Source organism: Takifugu flavidus, chromosome 10, assembly GCF_003711565.1.
Source record: "Takifugu flavidus isolate HTHZ2018 chromosome 10, ASM371156v2, whole genome shotgun sequence".
In the NCBI taxonomy this organism is placed as follows: domain Eukaryota; kingdom Metazoa; phylum Chordata; class Actinopteri; order Tetraodontiformes; family Tetraodontidae; genus Takifugu; species Takifugu flavidus.
Window position 1 is genome coordinate 12,852,656 of NC_079529.1, and position 17,018 is coordinate 12,869,673.

General features: G+C 50.9%; 2 protein-coding genes across 6 annotated transcripts; one reads left to right on the forward strand and one right to left on the reverse strand.

Moving 5' to 3' along the window:
• Positions 1-1,547: 1,547 nt before the first annotated feature.
• On the reverse strand, positions 1,548-7,830 carry efhb (EF-hand domain family, member B). 5 transcript variants are annotated; one of them, XM_057045115.1, is made up of 11 exons: positions 7,534-7,830; positions 6,659-6,735; positions 6,430-6,559; positions 6,195-6,278; positions 6,059-6,117; positions 5,843-5,979; positions 3,774-3,981; positions 2,985-3,191; positions 2,574-2,755; positions 2,206-2,295; positions 1,548-1,935 (listed from the first exon to the last, which is right to left on the reverse strand). In XM_057045115.1, the coding sequence occupies exons 2-11, from the start codon at positions 6,687-6,689 to the stop codon at positions 1,861-1,863; spliced, it is 1,203 nt and encodes a 400-aa protein (XP_056901095.1). In that variant the 5' UTR covers positions 6,690-6,735; positions 7,534-7,830; the 3' UTR covers positions 1,548-1,860. The 5 variants fall into 5 exon arrangements, with proteins under 5 accessions (XP_056901095.1, XP_056901096.1, XP_056901098.1 ...); XM_057045116.1 differs by having other exon boundaries at positions 7,056-7,830; XM_057045118.1 differs by having other exon boundaries at positions 2,994-3,191; positions 6,659-7,830.
• Positions 7,831-8,113: 283 nt separating this feature from the next.
• Positions 8,114-12,630, forward strand: LOC130532458 (ras-related protein Rab-5A). The gene is made up of 6 exons (XM_057045125.1): positions 8,114-8,255; positions 9,377-9,618; positions 9,898-10,049; positions 10,245-10,367; positions 10,434-10,527; positions 11,344-12,630. The coding sequence occupies exons 2-6, from the start codon at positions 9,453-9,455 to the stop codon at positions 11,457-11,459; spliced, it is 651 nt and encodes a 216-aa protein (XP_056901105.1). The 5' UTR covers positions 8,114-8,255; positions 9,377-9,452; the 3' UTR covers positions 11,460-12,630.
• The last annotated feature ends 4,388 nt before the right edge of the window (positions 12,631-17,018 follow it).

Below are 17,018 nucleotides of genomic sequence, written 5' to 3' on the forward strand. Positions count from 1 at the left end.
AAGCCTGTGTGTGTGTGTGGTGTGTGTGTGTGTGTGTGTGTGTGTGTGTGTGTGTGTGTGTGTGTGTGTGTGTGTGTGTGTGTGTGTTAGAGAGAGATAATTCAGTGCGTCCATATTGAAGCGTGTATATTATAAATTGGTATTTGTCTCCCTCTATTGGACATATTTAGTAAGAGCACGTTAAGACGCCGATGGTTATTTTCTTCTGAAAAGTTTTTTAGTCAGTTTTAAGCTCATTTATATGGTCAGATTAGTGTTTTACTGTCCAATAAAATGATAAATATGAAGGTGTAAATGGAAGATTTTTATTGCCAATTTAAGTTGTGGGTTGTTTTTTAAATAGATTTTGAGAATTACACTACATGTGTGTTTATGTCATGTTAGAATTATTTTTCCTGAGGTTTGACTTATATTTAAAGAACAGAATTATTTGATGGCTGCTCACCAGGCCAGGTCCAAATGTCCAACATAATGTCCAGTGGCACAAACTGCTCATTTTGACCGATTGGATGCGTTGTCTTAAACAGGCGTCTGTCAGTCAGCGGCAGAACCTGATGATCCAGATGTTGGCTACAGTCAAATCCTCCTCATTTGTCCAATAAAACCCTCAGATTAATTTCATTCAGGCCAGAAACATTTTAACGGTTCTGCAAAGGAAGCGTTTGTGCCCAGATGGGACAGGAGGTTTGGCCTAATCGTTATCACCCAAGATCCCAACAGGGTGAGATCTTCTGCAATCAGGAGCACCTGATTCAGCACCAGCAACGAAACTTTCCCTCCTGGAGAATCGACACATCAGAGGCTCCATTCCCTCCCAGTCAGGGATCCGGTTAGCTCTCCTGCTGAGGCTCCTCTTCCTAATTCCCACAGATCCAGTTGGGCAGATTTTCCTGCCTGTTTCAGATGTTGGAGTCGCCGCTGCCAAAGCCGGTTATGTTTCACAAGTTATCCTCAAGCAGAGTAAAGAGATCCGATCACATGACCAGTAATCCACTGGCTTCAAGGTGAGTTGAGATCCACAACAAAGAGAGCGAGAACCAGTGTTGATTTCAGAAAACCCACCAGCAGCATCCCGAAGGCTGCGGATCGCCGCCTTCTGCAGGATTATTATTCCATTTGACAAGATATCTGCCAGGCAGACGGCTCCTGTCATTAATCCATGAGTAATCAACTACGCCGGGGATTATGGTATGTTTCTGAAAGGTATTGGTCACAGTGGAAGGTCTCACACGGCCTAATGGGATTAATGTGTGGTTAGCTGCACGCGTCAGAGTGTCTCGTTACCGACATGGTGAGAAGAACATCAGCACATGACAAAAGTGAAGAATTTAGGAGATAATGGATTTCCAAGGCTGCGCGCCAACCTGTTTAATTAATCCCGTTAGCAGTTAACAATTCCTCCGTCAGCTCGTCTGTCTGTACGTCTGCTGCGCGGAGCCCTGATGGATTCACAGCATTTCAGCTAAGACTCCCATTTAGGACGGATTAATAGAATTAGAGATGAATGAAGTAAACATGTCAGATCTGACAGAAGAAGCTGGAGACCGTTGGTTTGTCACCCGTCTCACTCTCACATCAACATTTATTCAAGAAAAAACAAAGAAAAGGTGACAAATGAGCTGTTTTGAAGCGAGCGGGACTAATTCCATGTCCATTACATTTACACACCATCAAGATGTTTCCTATTGTTTCCTGATCAGGAGATACATTTAGAAGCACGATACCATCAGAGAGCAGCAGAACATGCAGAGCTCAGCTGCCTTAAAGACTCCTCCTGATCTCTGGGTTGATCCTCACGGTTTGGAACTAGACGAGAGAACCTCATCTGGCCTTTTTAAGCAGCCTGGCGGATTCTGAACATCAGGTAGAATCTTTGAGGAGCATGAAAATGATGGAGGACATTTGAGATTCCATCCTGGCAGGTTCCACTTGATGCTGTGAGATGTAATAACACAACACACCAATTTAAACACCAATATAAACATATAGAAAATGAGCCCAGCTTGATCCTGAAGACTGGGGGGAAGGACGTTCAGGCGGGTGTCAGATGGTTCTTTTAAAGTTCATGAATGAAAGCTGGCTCCAGTCAGGCCAAAATAGCTGCATAGAGTTTACAAGGAAGGAAGGAAGGAAGGAATGAAGGAAGGAAAGGTGTTACATGGCCTTTATTTCCTTGAGAAGCCTGCAGAAACTGTCCACACAGACCTCCCCGGCTTCATGTTCAGCTGACGCGAGTTTCCAGACCTCCTCAAACGTCTCCTCAGAAAGATCCAAACCAACGAAGATCTGGCTCAGCTGTGAAGGAGCAGAAACAAGAATAAAGACCAGAGTTCTGGTGCCTTAGAGAAGGTGCTGATCCAGTAAACGTGTCTCCAGCGCTGCTGCCTGGCCCGGTGCCTCGCTCTCATCCCGGGGTCAACAACCAATGATCTCAAAGGTGACACAAGGTCACAAGGTTGAAGGTCCTTCTGCTGGGACACGGAGCTGAGAGGCGCCACCATCACGGAGGGCGAGAGAGAGAGAGACCGGTGGGTAACAGCCAGGGAGAGACCAGACGCCAGGAGCAACTCTACCTCCTTCCTGCTGCGAGGACACAGAAGCTGCTCCTCATCGACACCGTAAAGGTCATAAACCGACGGGCGGAGGAGCTCCGAAGCCGTGGCCGCGTCGCCGTAGTTGGTGGAGTCGCCCACCCTCTTGACACGGGGGACTGGGAGGTCGGTGCGAACGGTTGGAATCCCGTAGGTGCAGCTGTCTGTGGGGAGTTATCAGGAGAGCAGAACCTGAAGGAGAGCTGAGAAGGAAAGATCTCCAGCAGAGCAGCTTGTTTTCAACTGCAGCTCTCGTTCAGCCCAGCAGGTGTTGAGATCTTCTCAGGACGGCCAGGAGGTGCTGGACACACACGACGTGCAGCACCTCCTGCAGGTGGCACCGTGAGATCTTTGACCCGTGGTGGTCACAGATCAGCTCGGCTCGTTACTTACCGGATGCACGCGACTCGCCCCTGAGTCCGATGACAGAAGACATGGTCCTGAACTGGTCTGGGTCCGCCTGCTGCTTCACGAGCGTCCTGACAGATTTGAGCGAGCCTGCTGGGTTAACGGGCTCCAGGTCTTCAGGTTTAACCAGGGCCTGGCCAGGAGGAGGCTGAGGTTCTTCTCGGTCGGCTGAAGCTGTGCTGCTCGGACGCTCTGCGAAGACAAAGGAAACAGGAAGTCTTCCATGTTCAAAGTCCACATCAAACCCTCCCCTAAAATCTTCACTGAGTCATGTGAACAATACTGAAGTTCTTGAACATTCTCTTGCTCAGACATCTGTGACCAAAAGTGACAGTAGAGGAGCAGACGCACGCTCCAACATAGGAGAGCCCGCCCCTCAGGACAGGACCCGTCCACTTACACCAGCAGGATGAGGGACACTCCTCTGAAGACAACAATGGTCATCTCACAAGAAAGAAGCCATCCCAGCTCTATCTGTGGGCCACCAGTGACTCTGACCAGGAGGGTCCTCAGGGGACCAGGAGGATCCTCAGGGGACCAGAAGGGTCCTCAGGGGACATGGGAATCGGATTCCCCCCAGTTAGTTTAGAGATGAAGAGGCCTCTGGGTTAAGAGGACAGACGTCTTCATGAAAAGTCCAGCTGACCTGTTTTAAGCCGAAGGAGAGAGTTCTTTTCCCAGCAACACATTTACAGGCGGAGACGGTTCAGGGGTCAGAACTTCATCAGAGTGGATGAAGTTCTGACTAATCTGTGGCTCCTCCATCTCACCGACCTCTGGTCAGAGCGCGCTCCTCCTGGCTGTTGATGGGCATCATGTCCTTCCAGCTGAGGAAATTAGCAAACTCCACAAAGTTGATGAGTCCGTCTCCGTCAGTGTCACAGTAGTCCATCAGGTCGTCCAGAACCGGTCCGCTGACGTGCAGCTGGAACTGATGGCACACTGCCTGCAGGTCCTCCTTGTCAATAAATCCTTGTCCTTTCTGGGAGGAATTAAGACAAAATTAGAAGAGCTGATGATTCCATAATAATAGAAAACACATTTGGTTCCACACTTGAGCTAAACTGGTTAGAGGACATGGACAGAGTGGACAGAGAGGGCTGGGCCACCGAAGAGGACAGGAACAGAACCTCTTAACCTCATCAGTCTAGCTTCAAAGGTTGTGGTGGACAAAAGCAGGACAGATCTGAAGGTTTGCTGGAACCTTTAGAAGATCTAAATATCTACAGAACTGAGTGAGAAGAGCAGCCGATGGCTCCAAACCACCACTAGAGGGCAGTGGTCCAAGTACAGGATGAAGCTAACAGGACCGTACGAATCATGACTGTATCTCAGCGGGTACGTTTTCAGGACTACTTTAAAGACAAAGACACTGAGAAAAGTCCCCGGTCATCAGAACTTAATGATCATGAAGGAGCATGTGGACTAGAATGGAGCTAGCCCATTAGCCGACCTAAAAGCACGTCGTAAATCCTTGAATCGATGCTGTGGCAGAGAGGAAGCTAATGTAGTGAGACTAGCAGGAAGTCTTGTGAGTGTCCCTGGAACAAGCTGGGTCAAGGGATTCTGGTCCAGCTGGAGACGGAGGAAGAGTCACCGGCTTCAAACAGAGTGTGCTTTAATGAGTTAGGTCAAATGAGCGATTAGTGTTGGTCAGGGTTCAAAGGACTGTTCTCCTGACCTCGTGGTCAGTGAGGACCAGTCAGAACATCTCGCTCCTCTTTATCCATACAGCAATAGTGACGCCCAGCTTGTTCTATTTTATCTTCTACCACCGTGTCCCTCCTTCAGACGTGTCCAAACCATCTCAGTGGGAAAACCCGCAACCTAAACTCAGGTAATACTGTCGACAAACCCCAGAAAGGCGCGCTAACCTGCTGACCTCTGACCCCACTGACCCGCTCAGCTCTTTATAGCTGTGCACTAACCTGCTGACCTCTGACCCCAGTGACCTGCTCAGCTCTTTATAGCTGTGCACTGACCTCTGACCCCACTGACCCGCTCAGCTCTTCATAGCTGTGCACTAACCTGCTGACCTCTGACCCCACTGACCCGCTCAGCTCTTTATAGCTGTGTACTGACCTCTGACCCCACTGACCCACTCAGCTCTTCACAGCTGTGTACTGACCTCTGACCCCACTGACCCGCTCAGCTCCTCATAGCTGTGCACTAACTGCTGACCTCTGACCCCACTGACCTGCTCAGCTCTTTATAGCTGTGCACTAACCTGCTGATCTCTGACCCCACTGACCCGCTCAGCTCTTCACAGCTGTGTACTGACCTCTGACCCCACTGACCCGCTCAGCTCTTCACAGCTGTGTACTGACCTCTGACCCCACTGACCCACTCAGCTCTTCACAGCTGTGTACTGACCTCTGACCCCACTGACCCGCTCAGCTCTTATAGCTGTGCACTGACCTCTGACCCACTCAGCTCTTCACAGCTGTGTACTGACCTCTGACCCACTGACCTGCTCAGCTCTTCATAGCTGTGCACTACCTGCTGACCTCTGACCCCACTGACCTGCTCAACTCTTCATAGCTGTGCACTACCTGCTGACCTCTGACCCCACTGACCAACTCAGCTCCTACACTGACAGCTTGTTTCAGGTAATGTATTTGCATGATTGACGTCTGTCCTCTGACTGTCCTCTGACTGTCCTCTGACTGTCCTCTGACTGTCCTCCTCCTTCTCCTCCTTCTCTACCCAGCTGGCCATCAGCAGGAGGGAGTTTGAGGGTGAAGGAGCTTCTCCTTCCACCAGAGGGTGACCGAGGACAATGGCTGCCTGAAGGACAGACGATAAATGTCTAAATGTGTCCAGGGAGATGAGACGGTTCCCACCCTGTCATAGTGTGTGAACGCCTGCAGCAGTGAGCTGAACCTGGAGAAGTTGGCCATCTTCAGCCGGTTCTGCAGTGAATGGAACGGCCGGCGCCGCCTGTCTCTGGACCCGTCCCACTCTGCAGGCTCAGCGGGACCTGTGCAGGACATGGACAGCTGAGACGTGGCCGAACCCACGCTAACACAGGTCTGCAACAGCCGTGAGGACCCAACTACCATATTTATTTGGAGAGGGATTTCCACACGAGTGCTCCACTGGAAATGTGTCTTTATTCCTGGAAAGACAGGATGAATGAGAGACGGAGGACGGAGGCAAACACAGGCTGAGCTGGACAAGCAGGCAGAAGCTCACTGGTTGGTGTCCTTCACTCCCAGCTGCACAGCCAAACGGTCTCTACTTCCAGATCTCCTCCAAACAGGATCCCTACTGGAAAACCTTCAAAGAACAACAAAAGGCCCTGAACAGACGCGGTGTTTGATATTCAAACAACATTGCTATGCTACTGAGGACCTTCTCTTGACTACCTAGTAGTCTGTGGTGCTTTGGACCTCCATGAAAGTCTGAGTGACACTGACGTGGAACGTACCTCTCTGTCTCGCCCAGCCACCGGAGCGTCCTGGCCACATTCCGACCATCGTGGAAATGGGGCGTGTGCTTCCCAGACCTGCTGGGTGTGTTGGTGGGAGCCCAGTGGAGCTTCCTGTCAGCCTGCTCACCTGGAGGATTCATTCACAGCCGATCCCTTCAAAATGGCCGAAAACCCAAACAAACAGACCAGCACAGAACACACAAAACGTCAAGATTGTCGCGCTTACGTGCGCAAGTGTCCTCGGGTTTCCCGTCCATGTCTTCTGCTGCCGTTGCCTCTTCGATGAGCTCAGACCGGGTCGCTCTGCAGATTAGAACCAGGATTGTGAGGACACTTATGAGACCAGTCTCACCTGTCGCTGCTGCAGCACGCAGGTGAGGTGATGCTGGTCATGTGACCAGTCGGGGTTCTGTTTGTTTCTTTTGTTTACGTTGAAACGGGGGGGTTCAGTCCAACATGGATCGTTTAAAAATGGACAGGACACCTTCATTTGTCCCCTGTCCAACGTGTGAGGAGATTTCAAGCATGTGATGCACCTGTGAATGTAATTAAGACCCAACTGTGGCTGCTGTGGAAACACAGTAAGCATACTGGAAACCAGTTAAAACACAGGTTGTCTCAACCTTTGACCTGTGTCCCACTGGTCCTAGAGACAGGAAGAGTAGGGAGTTGGACTCTGAAGGCTACAGGTCCCCTTCAGGAGGTCTTTGTGTCCACTGTGTGATGTCATCAAGACGTTAGAGGTTGGGTCAGAAGAGTGGAGATTGTTTGAATGGTGGATAAAGAACCTGGATCTTCTTCCATCAGACACTGTGTCCAACAGTGTCCACTCACACTTTCCATCATGACCCCGGGGGACGCCCCGGCTGACAAGACGGGGACAGACCGCGTCCCTTCAGCCGCATACAGTGGAGGGACGAGACGTTTGGACGTCACGCCACGACGTTTGGACGCCATGAAATCTGATGATTGGCAAAAGATTCTAAAGCACATCGCTGGGTCACAAAGCTGCCTCTCCTCTGGAGCTCACTGGTCCTCCAGCAACACACACACGCACACGCACGCTCACGCACACACTCTTATAGAATTTAGGTGACTCACCTCTGGGATTCCCGATAGTTTGAGGAGTTCTTGTTAGTTTCAGATTACTAGAAATAAACCAGCCCCGAGAAACAAGTGACGCATTGGTTTGAGTCCCGTTGCCCGGCAACAGCAGTCGTCTCATTCGGGAACTGGCACCGGAAATGGCAGAAATGAACAAATAAAAATGTGTTTCGGTCGTTTTATTGGAGCAATTACTCAGCGAAGTGGCAAACACGTTTCTGGCAACGACATGAAAATAATAATAATAAATTAAATAAAGATCTCTTGGACTTGATTCCCTCGACAGATCTGAGATCGATCCCGACACGTATTTCAAATGCGGCGCCCATAAACTCGATTGTACCGTCCTAAATCACCATAAACTCTGTGTCTTGGGCACACAAAAGTTGAGGAAAACCGCATTCGCCTGAGGAAAAAAAAACATGTCATTAATCTGCTTTTGGAGGTGTTTTAGACCCGCAGGTATATCCCGGGGCTGTGTGATGAAAGTCCCCCTGAAAGGGCTCAATAAAGCCGATGTTAGCGGTGGGATCGGCTCCGCGGTCGGAGCTCATCTGTCATCAGCGGCCAAAAAGGAAGTTGGAAGAGGGAGAGAAGCAGCGCCAGCTTTATGAACTCTACCCGCACCGGCAGCGGCCAAAGGTAGTCGGTCCACTGGGCAGAGCCGCCAGCATTATCCTGGAGAAGACAGCCATATTAAGCAAGCTGGTTTGTTTGCGGTGAGTGCTTGTGCTTAGTTTTAGCCAGCTTGAGGACTCTTGGACGGGCTCCTCGCAACAAGGGAACGCTCCCTGCGTTAGCCTGCGAGCTAGCTAGTGTTGTTTAGCCAGGAGCGACAGGCCCCGCTCGTTAGCCTCCACCGGCAGACACAGCAGAAAGGACGTTTAATTCCATTTACACGTCATTGTTCGTCCGTTTTTACGCCACCGAGATGCTCATCGTTCTCTTATCCACTCAACTATAAGGCCGATTCTTGGTTTTAGTGCCGCGCAGTTAGGGTTAGCTGGATGTGACAGGCTGTACACACCCAAAAGTGCCCGAGCCGAACCTCAGCAACGTAACACCGGTTTCGCAACTGGTAACTGCGCGGTTGGTGTTTACGACAACAACCCGGGTGGGATCTTATTCCCCGCAGTGGAATAATCGGCTGTCTGGGCTTTTTAAGGGCTAACGGGAGCAAGCAGGTAGCATGTTGCTAATGCTGGCTGGTATTGCTTTGCTAACTCACTCAGTCAACAACAGAAAAAGGTTAAACGCGAGTATCTGTGACGCAACGTGAGTTGACGGTAATTATTGTTGGACTGGTGACATGTGTTTAGTGAGCAGGGGTGATAAAAGTGCTGGTTCTAAGAGGGTAAACCTTGGGGTTTCACGTCAGCTCATCTGACAGGAAACCATCGGTGTCCCAACACTGGAACCTGCTAATCCCTCCTGGTGGCCTCATTCACCTTCAGAACAGCAGGTTCGGAGTTTCTAATGATACATTTCACCTCCCACGGTGACTGTTCCCACCAGGAACTGCAGGAGAACGCTGACCCCCTTCCCAAAGGGAACGGTGGGACACGGTAGTCTTGTTTCTCTCAGGAAGAAAATGGAGCCGTGCATCTTTTGGTCAGGCTTGTGTTGGAATGCTGCAGGCTGCACCTGCTCAGGTAGTTCTGAGACCACCCAACGGCTGTTCCACAAGGGAATGACGTTTTTCTGGCGGTGACATTTGCGCCGAGTCGGCAGGAGCTGTGAAGCCAATATTCTTCCTGTCATCTGGTTCAGGGTCTATCTGTGATGCACCTGTGTTTGAATGTGACTGTAACCTTTGTCCTGTTCTCTTTCTCCTGTTTAGGTCATTTTGGGGTTTGCTTTTCTTTTGTTTTGCTTTCCAGTAAGTCACCTGTAGACGACCGACTGGGTAGCGGGACATGGCCGGAAGAGGCGGAGCTACGCGACCCAACGGGCCGAACGCAGGCAACAAGATCTGCCAGTTCAAACTTGTCCTCTTAGGAGAGTCGGCTGTGGGGAAGTCGAGTCTTGTGCTTCGTTTTGTGAAGGGACAGTTCCATGAATTCCAGGAGAGCACCATCGGAGGTTTGTGTCTCCACTGTTGACCTCTTTTCCGTAAAAGCCTGCAGGTGACGCGACTAACACAGCAGCGCCACACCCAGATGTTGGGAAGTGGTCCAGGTCCGTTGTGAGCACGTTGTCGGCTGGTTTGAGCCCCGTGAGCAGGCCCAGATCAATGAAATGAAGTGAAAGACGGTTCCTGCTCGCTCTCTTCATGCTCTCTTCACTCTGGAAAACATGTTGTTGGTGTTCCACCTGTATTTGCGCACGGTTTCACTCAGAGCCCTGCTCTTGTGTCCACAGCTGCCTTCCTGACTCAGACCGTCTGTCTGGATGACACAACAGTCAAATTTGAGATCTGGGACACCGCTGGTCAGGAGCGCTACCACAGTCTGGCTCCCATGTACTACAGAGGTGCTCAGGCAGCCATAGTGGTGTATGATATAACCAATGAGGTGAGTCCTGGATACAGGTGACCCCCCCAACCAATGATGTCAGGGCTGGGGTGAGAGTAGGGGCTGATAATACCTGGACAACACATAGCATAGAGGATGGTTAATCCTCCTCCTCCTCTCACACACACACACACACACATGAGGATCTCATTGTTATTGATCAGTGTCGCAGCGTGATGGTTCTTGGTTTGGCAGGAGTCGTTCGTGCGGGCGAAGAACTGGGTCAAAGAGCTTCAGAGACAAGCCAGCCCCAACATCGTAATAGCTCTGGCAGGGAACAAGGCGGACCTGGCCAACAAGAGAGCGCTGGACTTCCAGGTAGGGTCACCTCCGGAGTCACTCTCCAGGTTCAACCGTGGCCACTAATGACGTCTCCTCCTGCAGGATGCACAGTCGTACGCAGATGACAACAGCTTACTCTTCATGGAAACGTCAGCCAAGACCTCTATGAATGTCAACGAGATCTTCATGGCCATCGGTAAGCTCGGCGGGTGGGTTAGGGTGGGCTCAGCAGGGATGAGGCTTTGTCCGAATCAATACTGGCTGGAAATGAATTAAAATCAGTTCATGACTCGGTGGTTTGAGCCGCTCTACTGCGGCCGCATCGGTCTCCAAAGATCAGCGTGACGGAGGGCAGGGAGAACAGAGACAGATGGAGAGAACCTGATCAGCAGAGACGAAGAGCTGCGCCACCCTAATCTGATTAAATCAGCCTCCTTTGAGCGTTCTGTCACTGTTGTTCAGAAGTGTCAAGATTCTGGCACTCGGTGGGTGTGGCCTCAGCGATCATGGGCGTGGCCTCACGGACAATGGGAGTGGTCTCTGTCAGGATCTGCACTTCCCAGTAGTCAGGACACACGTGTGCCTGACATCTCTGGTGTGTGAGTAATCTGAACACACACCCAGGACTGTGAGGTTGTGTGTTGCAGACACACTTTAACCCCTCTGAATTTCTGGATAGATTTAAGTCACGTATGTGTGAGGACTGAATCGCTTCCCCTCTGGACACTGTCAGCGGTGACCCGGTAAAGACACGAGCTGTCCTCAGCATCACCTCTGTCTCTCTGTCTGTCCGTCTGCCTCCTTGATTGAGGGACACTGAACATGGAGGTTAACTTGTCCATGTTGGTGCTGTAACAACGCAGCCATTTCCTGCGTTTTCCCTTTTCCGTGGACGTGGTTGTGAAAGCGGTCTCACCACCGGCGGGCGGGTGACCAAAGTTAACCGTGGATGTTGACCCAGCGGTCAAAGCCGAGCTGCTCTGGATCCTGATGTTTGCTTGTTTCACCGCAGCAAAGAAACTACCCAAGAACGAGCCTCAGGCGGCCGGCGCCAACAGCGGGCGGAATCGGGGAGTGGACTTGACAGAGACGGCTCAGCCGACCAGCCGCACCTGCTGCAATAACTGATCCGGCTCCTGCTCCTCACCCCCCCCACACGTGCACCCCTCCTTCTGTCTCCTCCTCAGCTGAACTACATCTAGACATCGGGCTCGTCGGCTCCCTAATGTCAGAACTTCCTGTCAACCTCACTCCCCTGGAAACGGCTAAAAGACTCTGTATAGCTGCATTTCTAATACCTTTTTGTTCATATTCTTTTTATTGTATTTTTTTAAGACTTGTATAATGGATGCATGTATCACTACGACGCCTAAACCCCCACCCCCCCTTTTTATTTCCCAAACCCTGTTTTAGAAGGTGAGTGAGAGGTCTGCAGAGGTGTGGCTGTGTTGTGTGTAGTCTACTGATGAGAAGGTGAGCTTCAGGCCAACGGGGGCTCAGTCAGAACCCGACCGGATCTCCGAGACGACCCACCCGACGTCTTCGTCAGCCCCCCCGAAGGAGAAAAGCTGCTGCCCGATTTAAACACGACGATCAGCAAATGTGTCTGAGCCTTTTTAAGAAAGTCCACCCAGGTTCCAGATCTGGCCTGCTGAACCCTTGAGACCCAGATGGTGTGTGTGTGTGTGTGTGTGTGTGTGTCGGGGAAGGGGGGGCGACAGCGCTTTGCTTTTAAGACTCCACAAGTCAGCAGGCAAACGATGATTATTACCATCAACCGTGTCTATGGAACAGGAAGTCTAATGGTGGCGGGTGCCATGTCGTGGTCGTCTTCTCTTTTAGCGTAGCTTGCACAGCTCCTGAGCTCCACAGGTTCTTGTATAGATTCTGAACAAGTGTACCGTTCACTATAGGTCTGCTCTTCCTTTTGAAGCCCTCCTCCTTGGCCTTGTCCCGGAGAGGTCAGATGTAAAGCATTGGTGGTGTGTGTAGGTGTGTGTAGTGTTATTAACAGTCCCTCTCTCTTCTCAGCAGTTATCCACGCTCATGTTTGAATGAACCTTCATCACGTCGCACAGTGTTCATGTTTGAGTTCATGGCTGCCCCCAGGTTTTATATGACCCACTGTAATGGACTTGCTAACCTCTGGCTAGAAGCAGGTAGCATTATTAACTTTACTGGTGGTCTCTTCCAGCTCATTGAATTTTAATGATGTAAAACAGCGTTACTAGTGACGGGCTGATCAGTTTTAGTGTCTGATTATGACTTAATTAATTCAATAAAGAGGTCTCTGGTATGACTCCTGGACTCCCATCTGTCGGTGGCACCACAAGGAAGAACGTATATCATCAGATATGAAGGTGGCTTCAAGTTATTTGAAATTAGCCTCATATAACCAAGAAGTTCAACTAAGCCACTGTCCAATCCCACAGAAGCTCACCAGGATTGGTAGATACTGGGAGGATACCAGTAAGTCCGTCCCTGCGGGATTGACCCGATCATTTGTTAACGGTTTCCTTCAGGTTTCTGAAGGAAACTGGCCACAAACATCGCCGGTCTGACGCTCTAAATGGGTTAGTGACAAAGGTGAAGGTGGGAGAATCTTTGTTCCAGTCCAACAGACTGATGTTACTCTGGTCCGGGAAGGGACCAAGTCCAGCCTGTTTGCTGTCAGGACAAATTGGGCTTCCAGCTGACATGCTGTGGTAAGAACGTGGCCGTGCACGTCACAGTGTCACGGTGTCTCGTCGTGTCCACGCCGCCTGACTGAAGTTCTCCAGAAACTGCTCGTGTCTCTTTCAACAGGTTGTCAGCAGGCAGCAGTTCACCGTGTGGCCAGGTGGGGGCAGCACTGCACCGCCATCAGACCCTGAATTCACCTCACATTTATTCAGATTAAAGTCATGTCTATCATCATCATCATCATCATCATCATCAACAACGTTTATTTTGGAATCAAAAACACTGAAAACACACAAAAAAGAATAAACCGACATTAAACAATGAGTCACTAATCAATCACAAAGGCAGAAACCTGTGGACCTTCACACAGACCTGCTGCGATCTCCACACTTTCATCTGTCCCAGTCCTCACTGTTTACCATGGGTTGTCACCACGGCAACGGCTCATGACAGCTGTTACTCTGCTGGATGGAAACAATCGTGGACAGCTGTGATCTGATCCTCTCCTGATGGCAGAACTTTACTGTTGATCTCCTGATTCTGCACTTGGTCCACCAGCTGCAAGGTGACGAAGAACGGGTTACCATGGTGACGGAGCGCAGCAGACCTCCTGTATCTCACTGCGGCCATTCTTATTTACATCAAAGGTCCTTGCAATAGCTGCCCGTGAACCCCTGAGGTTGGGTTGTGTTGCAGACCTCAAACGTGGGAGCTCACAGCTCTGGAGATGATCTGCTCAGTTAACAGAAGCTGGACCATCAACTCGTTTAAAGACAAATGCTTAAAGTAATAATGGCTCATTCGACTTGCTGTGTGAATGTAAACAAGACAATCGATTCAGCTTCGGGCCGAGCTGCCTCAGGGTTCCTGCAGATGGGATCTTGTGGTAAATTAGGAGAACATTTCTTCTCTTCTTCACTCATTTTGCTCCCACGTGAATCCCTGATTAAGTCACCGGCTTCTACGCAGCAGCTACAGCAACCCAGAAAGGTCAAAACACTCATTTAGGTCACATCGGCGTTGCGTGTTCTCTCGTTCCCAGCCGCGTTCTGGCCTTTCCCGTCTGTCCCACACACTGTGCGTCGACTTCTGCTCTGCTTTTAAATGTTAGCGCTAATCTGGCTCAGGCACCACCGATGTCTGCTACAGACCTGAGTTGTGCTGCTCTGCTCTACGTCGACGAGCATCCCTCACTGATCACGCCAATGACGTGCAGGAAGCGTTTCAGCCTGTCGGGATCATTTAAAGATCAGCCCAACAGGTCCTGAAGGCCTGAACTGGTTGTAGCTTCGGTGGTGTCGTATTTTGGTGGAAACTGATCGTATCTGCTGGGTTGTCATCGACTTATCCACCAGACAGACTTTATTATGGTGATTATCTGTTGCATGGTTGCGTTTTGCGTTCAGAAACACACTTTTCTCCTGCTTCAGCCAGCAGATCGGAGCCCGATGCATGCTTAAGAGTCAACATCACAGCGCTCCACCATCCAAACTAGCTAAAACAAGCTCCTGAGCAGCAGATCAAAACCAGTCTTTAAGCTTTATTTTCCACTCTTGCAGAGCTCCAGGACGCTCTGCTGCTCTCCTGCTGGGCGACATACTTTGGCTGGGATGTGTTTTTGTCTCGGGGTCGAGCCTCGAGCCTCTGATGATAGATGAGCCTAGCGCTGTCATGAATCCTCCTTTGCTGTCCTTGAAATTTATGGCCCCTCACAAAAGCGCCTGCACGCCGGCGGCCGCGCCCTGCCTGCGTGTTTACAGCCCGCCGCTAACGTGACTGACGTGTGCTCGGACCCACTCATAAACGACCCGGTAATGGATGATTATGGACAGGCGTGATGAGCGGTGATGCGGTGACCTCCGCATGAAGCGTCGCCTTCAACGCGGCCTGTAGGGGGCGCAGGACCGTCGAGCCGGCCGGTGACTCCTCTGTGAACCTCCTCGCCAGTTAAGCGTCCATCTGTCATTAGTGGAGTCTAAAAGCATCCTGTAAAAACAGGCCAGTAAAACCAGCAGGCTTTTAATGCAGGTGTGCTGTCAGAGGAGCAGACAGAACGGTGTTTGAGACTGATGGCTGCCCTGGAGAGACGCTCTTTTCTACGACTGAGCCTCCAGCTGAGGGAAAAACCTCTTAACGGACCAGATGCTGATCGGAACCTTTGCCACCGGGGCCGCCTGGACCTGCCTGGGCATGCTGGGAGCTCTGTCAGGGACTGCTGTGAGTCGGGTTCCTCGGGTCTTCCATCGGCAGAGAAGGAAATCTAGCAAAGTGACAAACTGCAGAGGTCCTCTATGTCTGCTGAACCAGCAGAACCTCACGTTAAACGTGACAGAAGCTGGGTCAGAAGGCCAGCAGGTTAATAGCGTCTACAGAGGTGATCAGCGGGGCAGGAATAAAGGGTGTGAATCTCTAACTGTCACAACAGGAAGCACCGAGATCCTGGCGTGAGCGGCTGCCTCACAAATGAATGAATCAGGTGATCGCAGCAGCTGTCAGACGTGTTGAACTTCTTCAGCCGTCCAGCCTGGGAGACCCGTGGTCTCGGGCAGTTCTGCTCTGTTTGTCTCTAATAACAGGTTCTGTCCCTTCACAAGGCCATCAGCTAGAAGGTCCTGACCTTCCCTTCATCTCTCAGGTGTTGCTGGCTCTGCTGCTGGGGCCCCTGCAGAGGAACCCTGTCTGAAAGTTACTAATCATCTCCTCAGAGCTGCAGACGACGCTCCTCCGTGCTGCCTTTGATGCAGCTCCACCCAGATTGATGGGACCGTCGTAACTCGTCCTTATCGGGACGTCTGGAAAGCTCTTTGAGGAGCCTCCGGTCGATCCAGAATCCTGCAGCTTTACTTCTGCCGGGCTTCGGCTGGATCAGCACGGATCACGTGACCCCTGTGCTGGCTTCTTCCCTTCAAACCCACAACAGTGGGTGAACAGATCAGCCACAGGTGAAACACCTTAAATGCTTTCAAGTGTCATTTAGCCGCTACTCAAGGTTTCATGATGGTCGTTGGTTGATGTTATTCTGCTCTCATCAGGGTTTCTCTGCAACCCCTGAAGAGCAGATAAAGAGGCTCCGCTGGCAGATCTTCGTGAGGGCCCACGTGCACGCCCACGGCCGTGCGTGTTGCCCTTGGACAGCAGCTGGGTGGAAAACTCCTTCCCTGGGTGACTGGCTGGATGAGCAGCGTTCATTTGTCAGGGATGCTGGAGATGGATGTCCTACAAACGAGGGGACGATGAACAAGCTTTACGCTACGTGGAAAAAATCTGAACCGAACAGCCGAGAGGGTTCTGGACTCGTGATTTATGGTGCTCATGGTCGGGCTCCCGCCAAGATACTGGGGCAGGATCTTTGTTGTCCCGCTGTTATGGAAGAGCGGCACCAAGATGTCAGGCATCATTCACGTCCCGAGGTGATGACGGGTCTTTTTGTCCTCCTGTCTCAAAGGAAATATTTACGAGGGGCTTCGTGCCGGCCAACTACGTGCACATAAAACGTAAATAAAGTCTTTCATGCAACGTCTAGCTAACTTAAAAACATAAAGCTAGCCACCAATAATGTAGGCTCGTGTCTTTGGTATAGAACCAATAACCTCTAGCGCCTGTTGCTAATGGAAACGTGGTCTTGTTACAGGCCACAGAGCATCTCTGACGTATTAAGCTAATTTATTCCATCTTAATTCTAACTGTAAGTCTAATGCGTCTCGTTCACCTGTGTCACAACCTTCCCCCTCTATCTTTACATCCGTCTCTCCATCCATCCGTCTTCCAGCTGTTTATCTGGGTCTGGGTCACGGGGGGAGCAGCCTCTGAGGGACATTCTTCCTCCAGGGAAACCCGAAGGCGTTCCCAGGCCAGCTGAGGGACATCATCTGTCCACCGTGTCCTAGTTCTGCTCCCAGGCTCTCTTCTGGAGGGACACACCTTAAAGGTCCAGGAGGCCTCCTGATCTCTGAGGTTGAGCCCCTTCATCCAGCTCTCTCGTTCAGGAGTAACTAGAAGATGGTG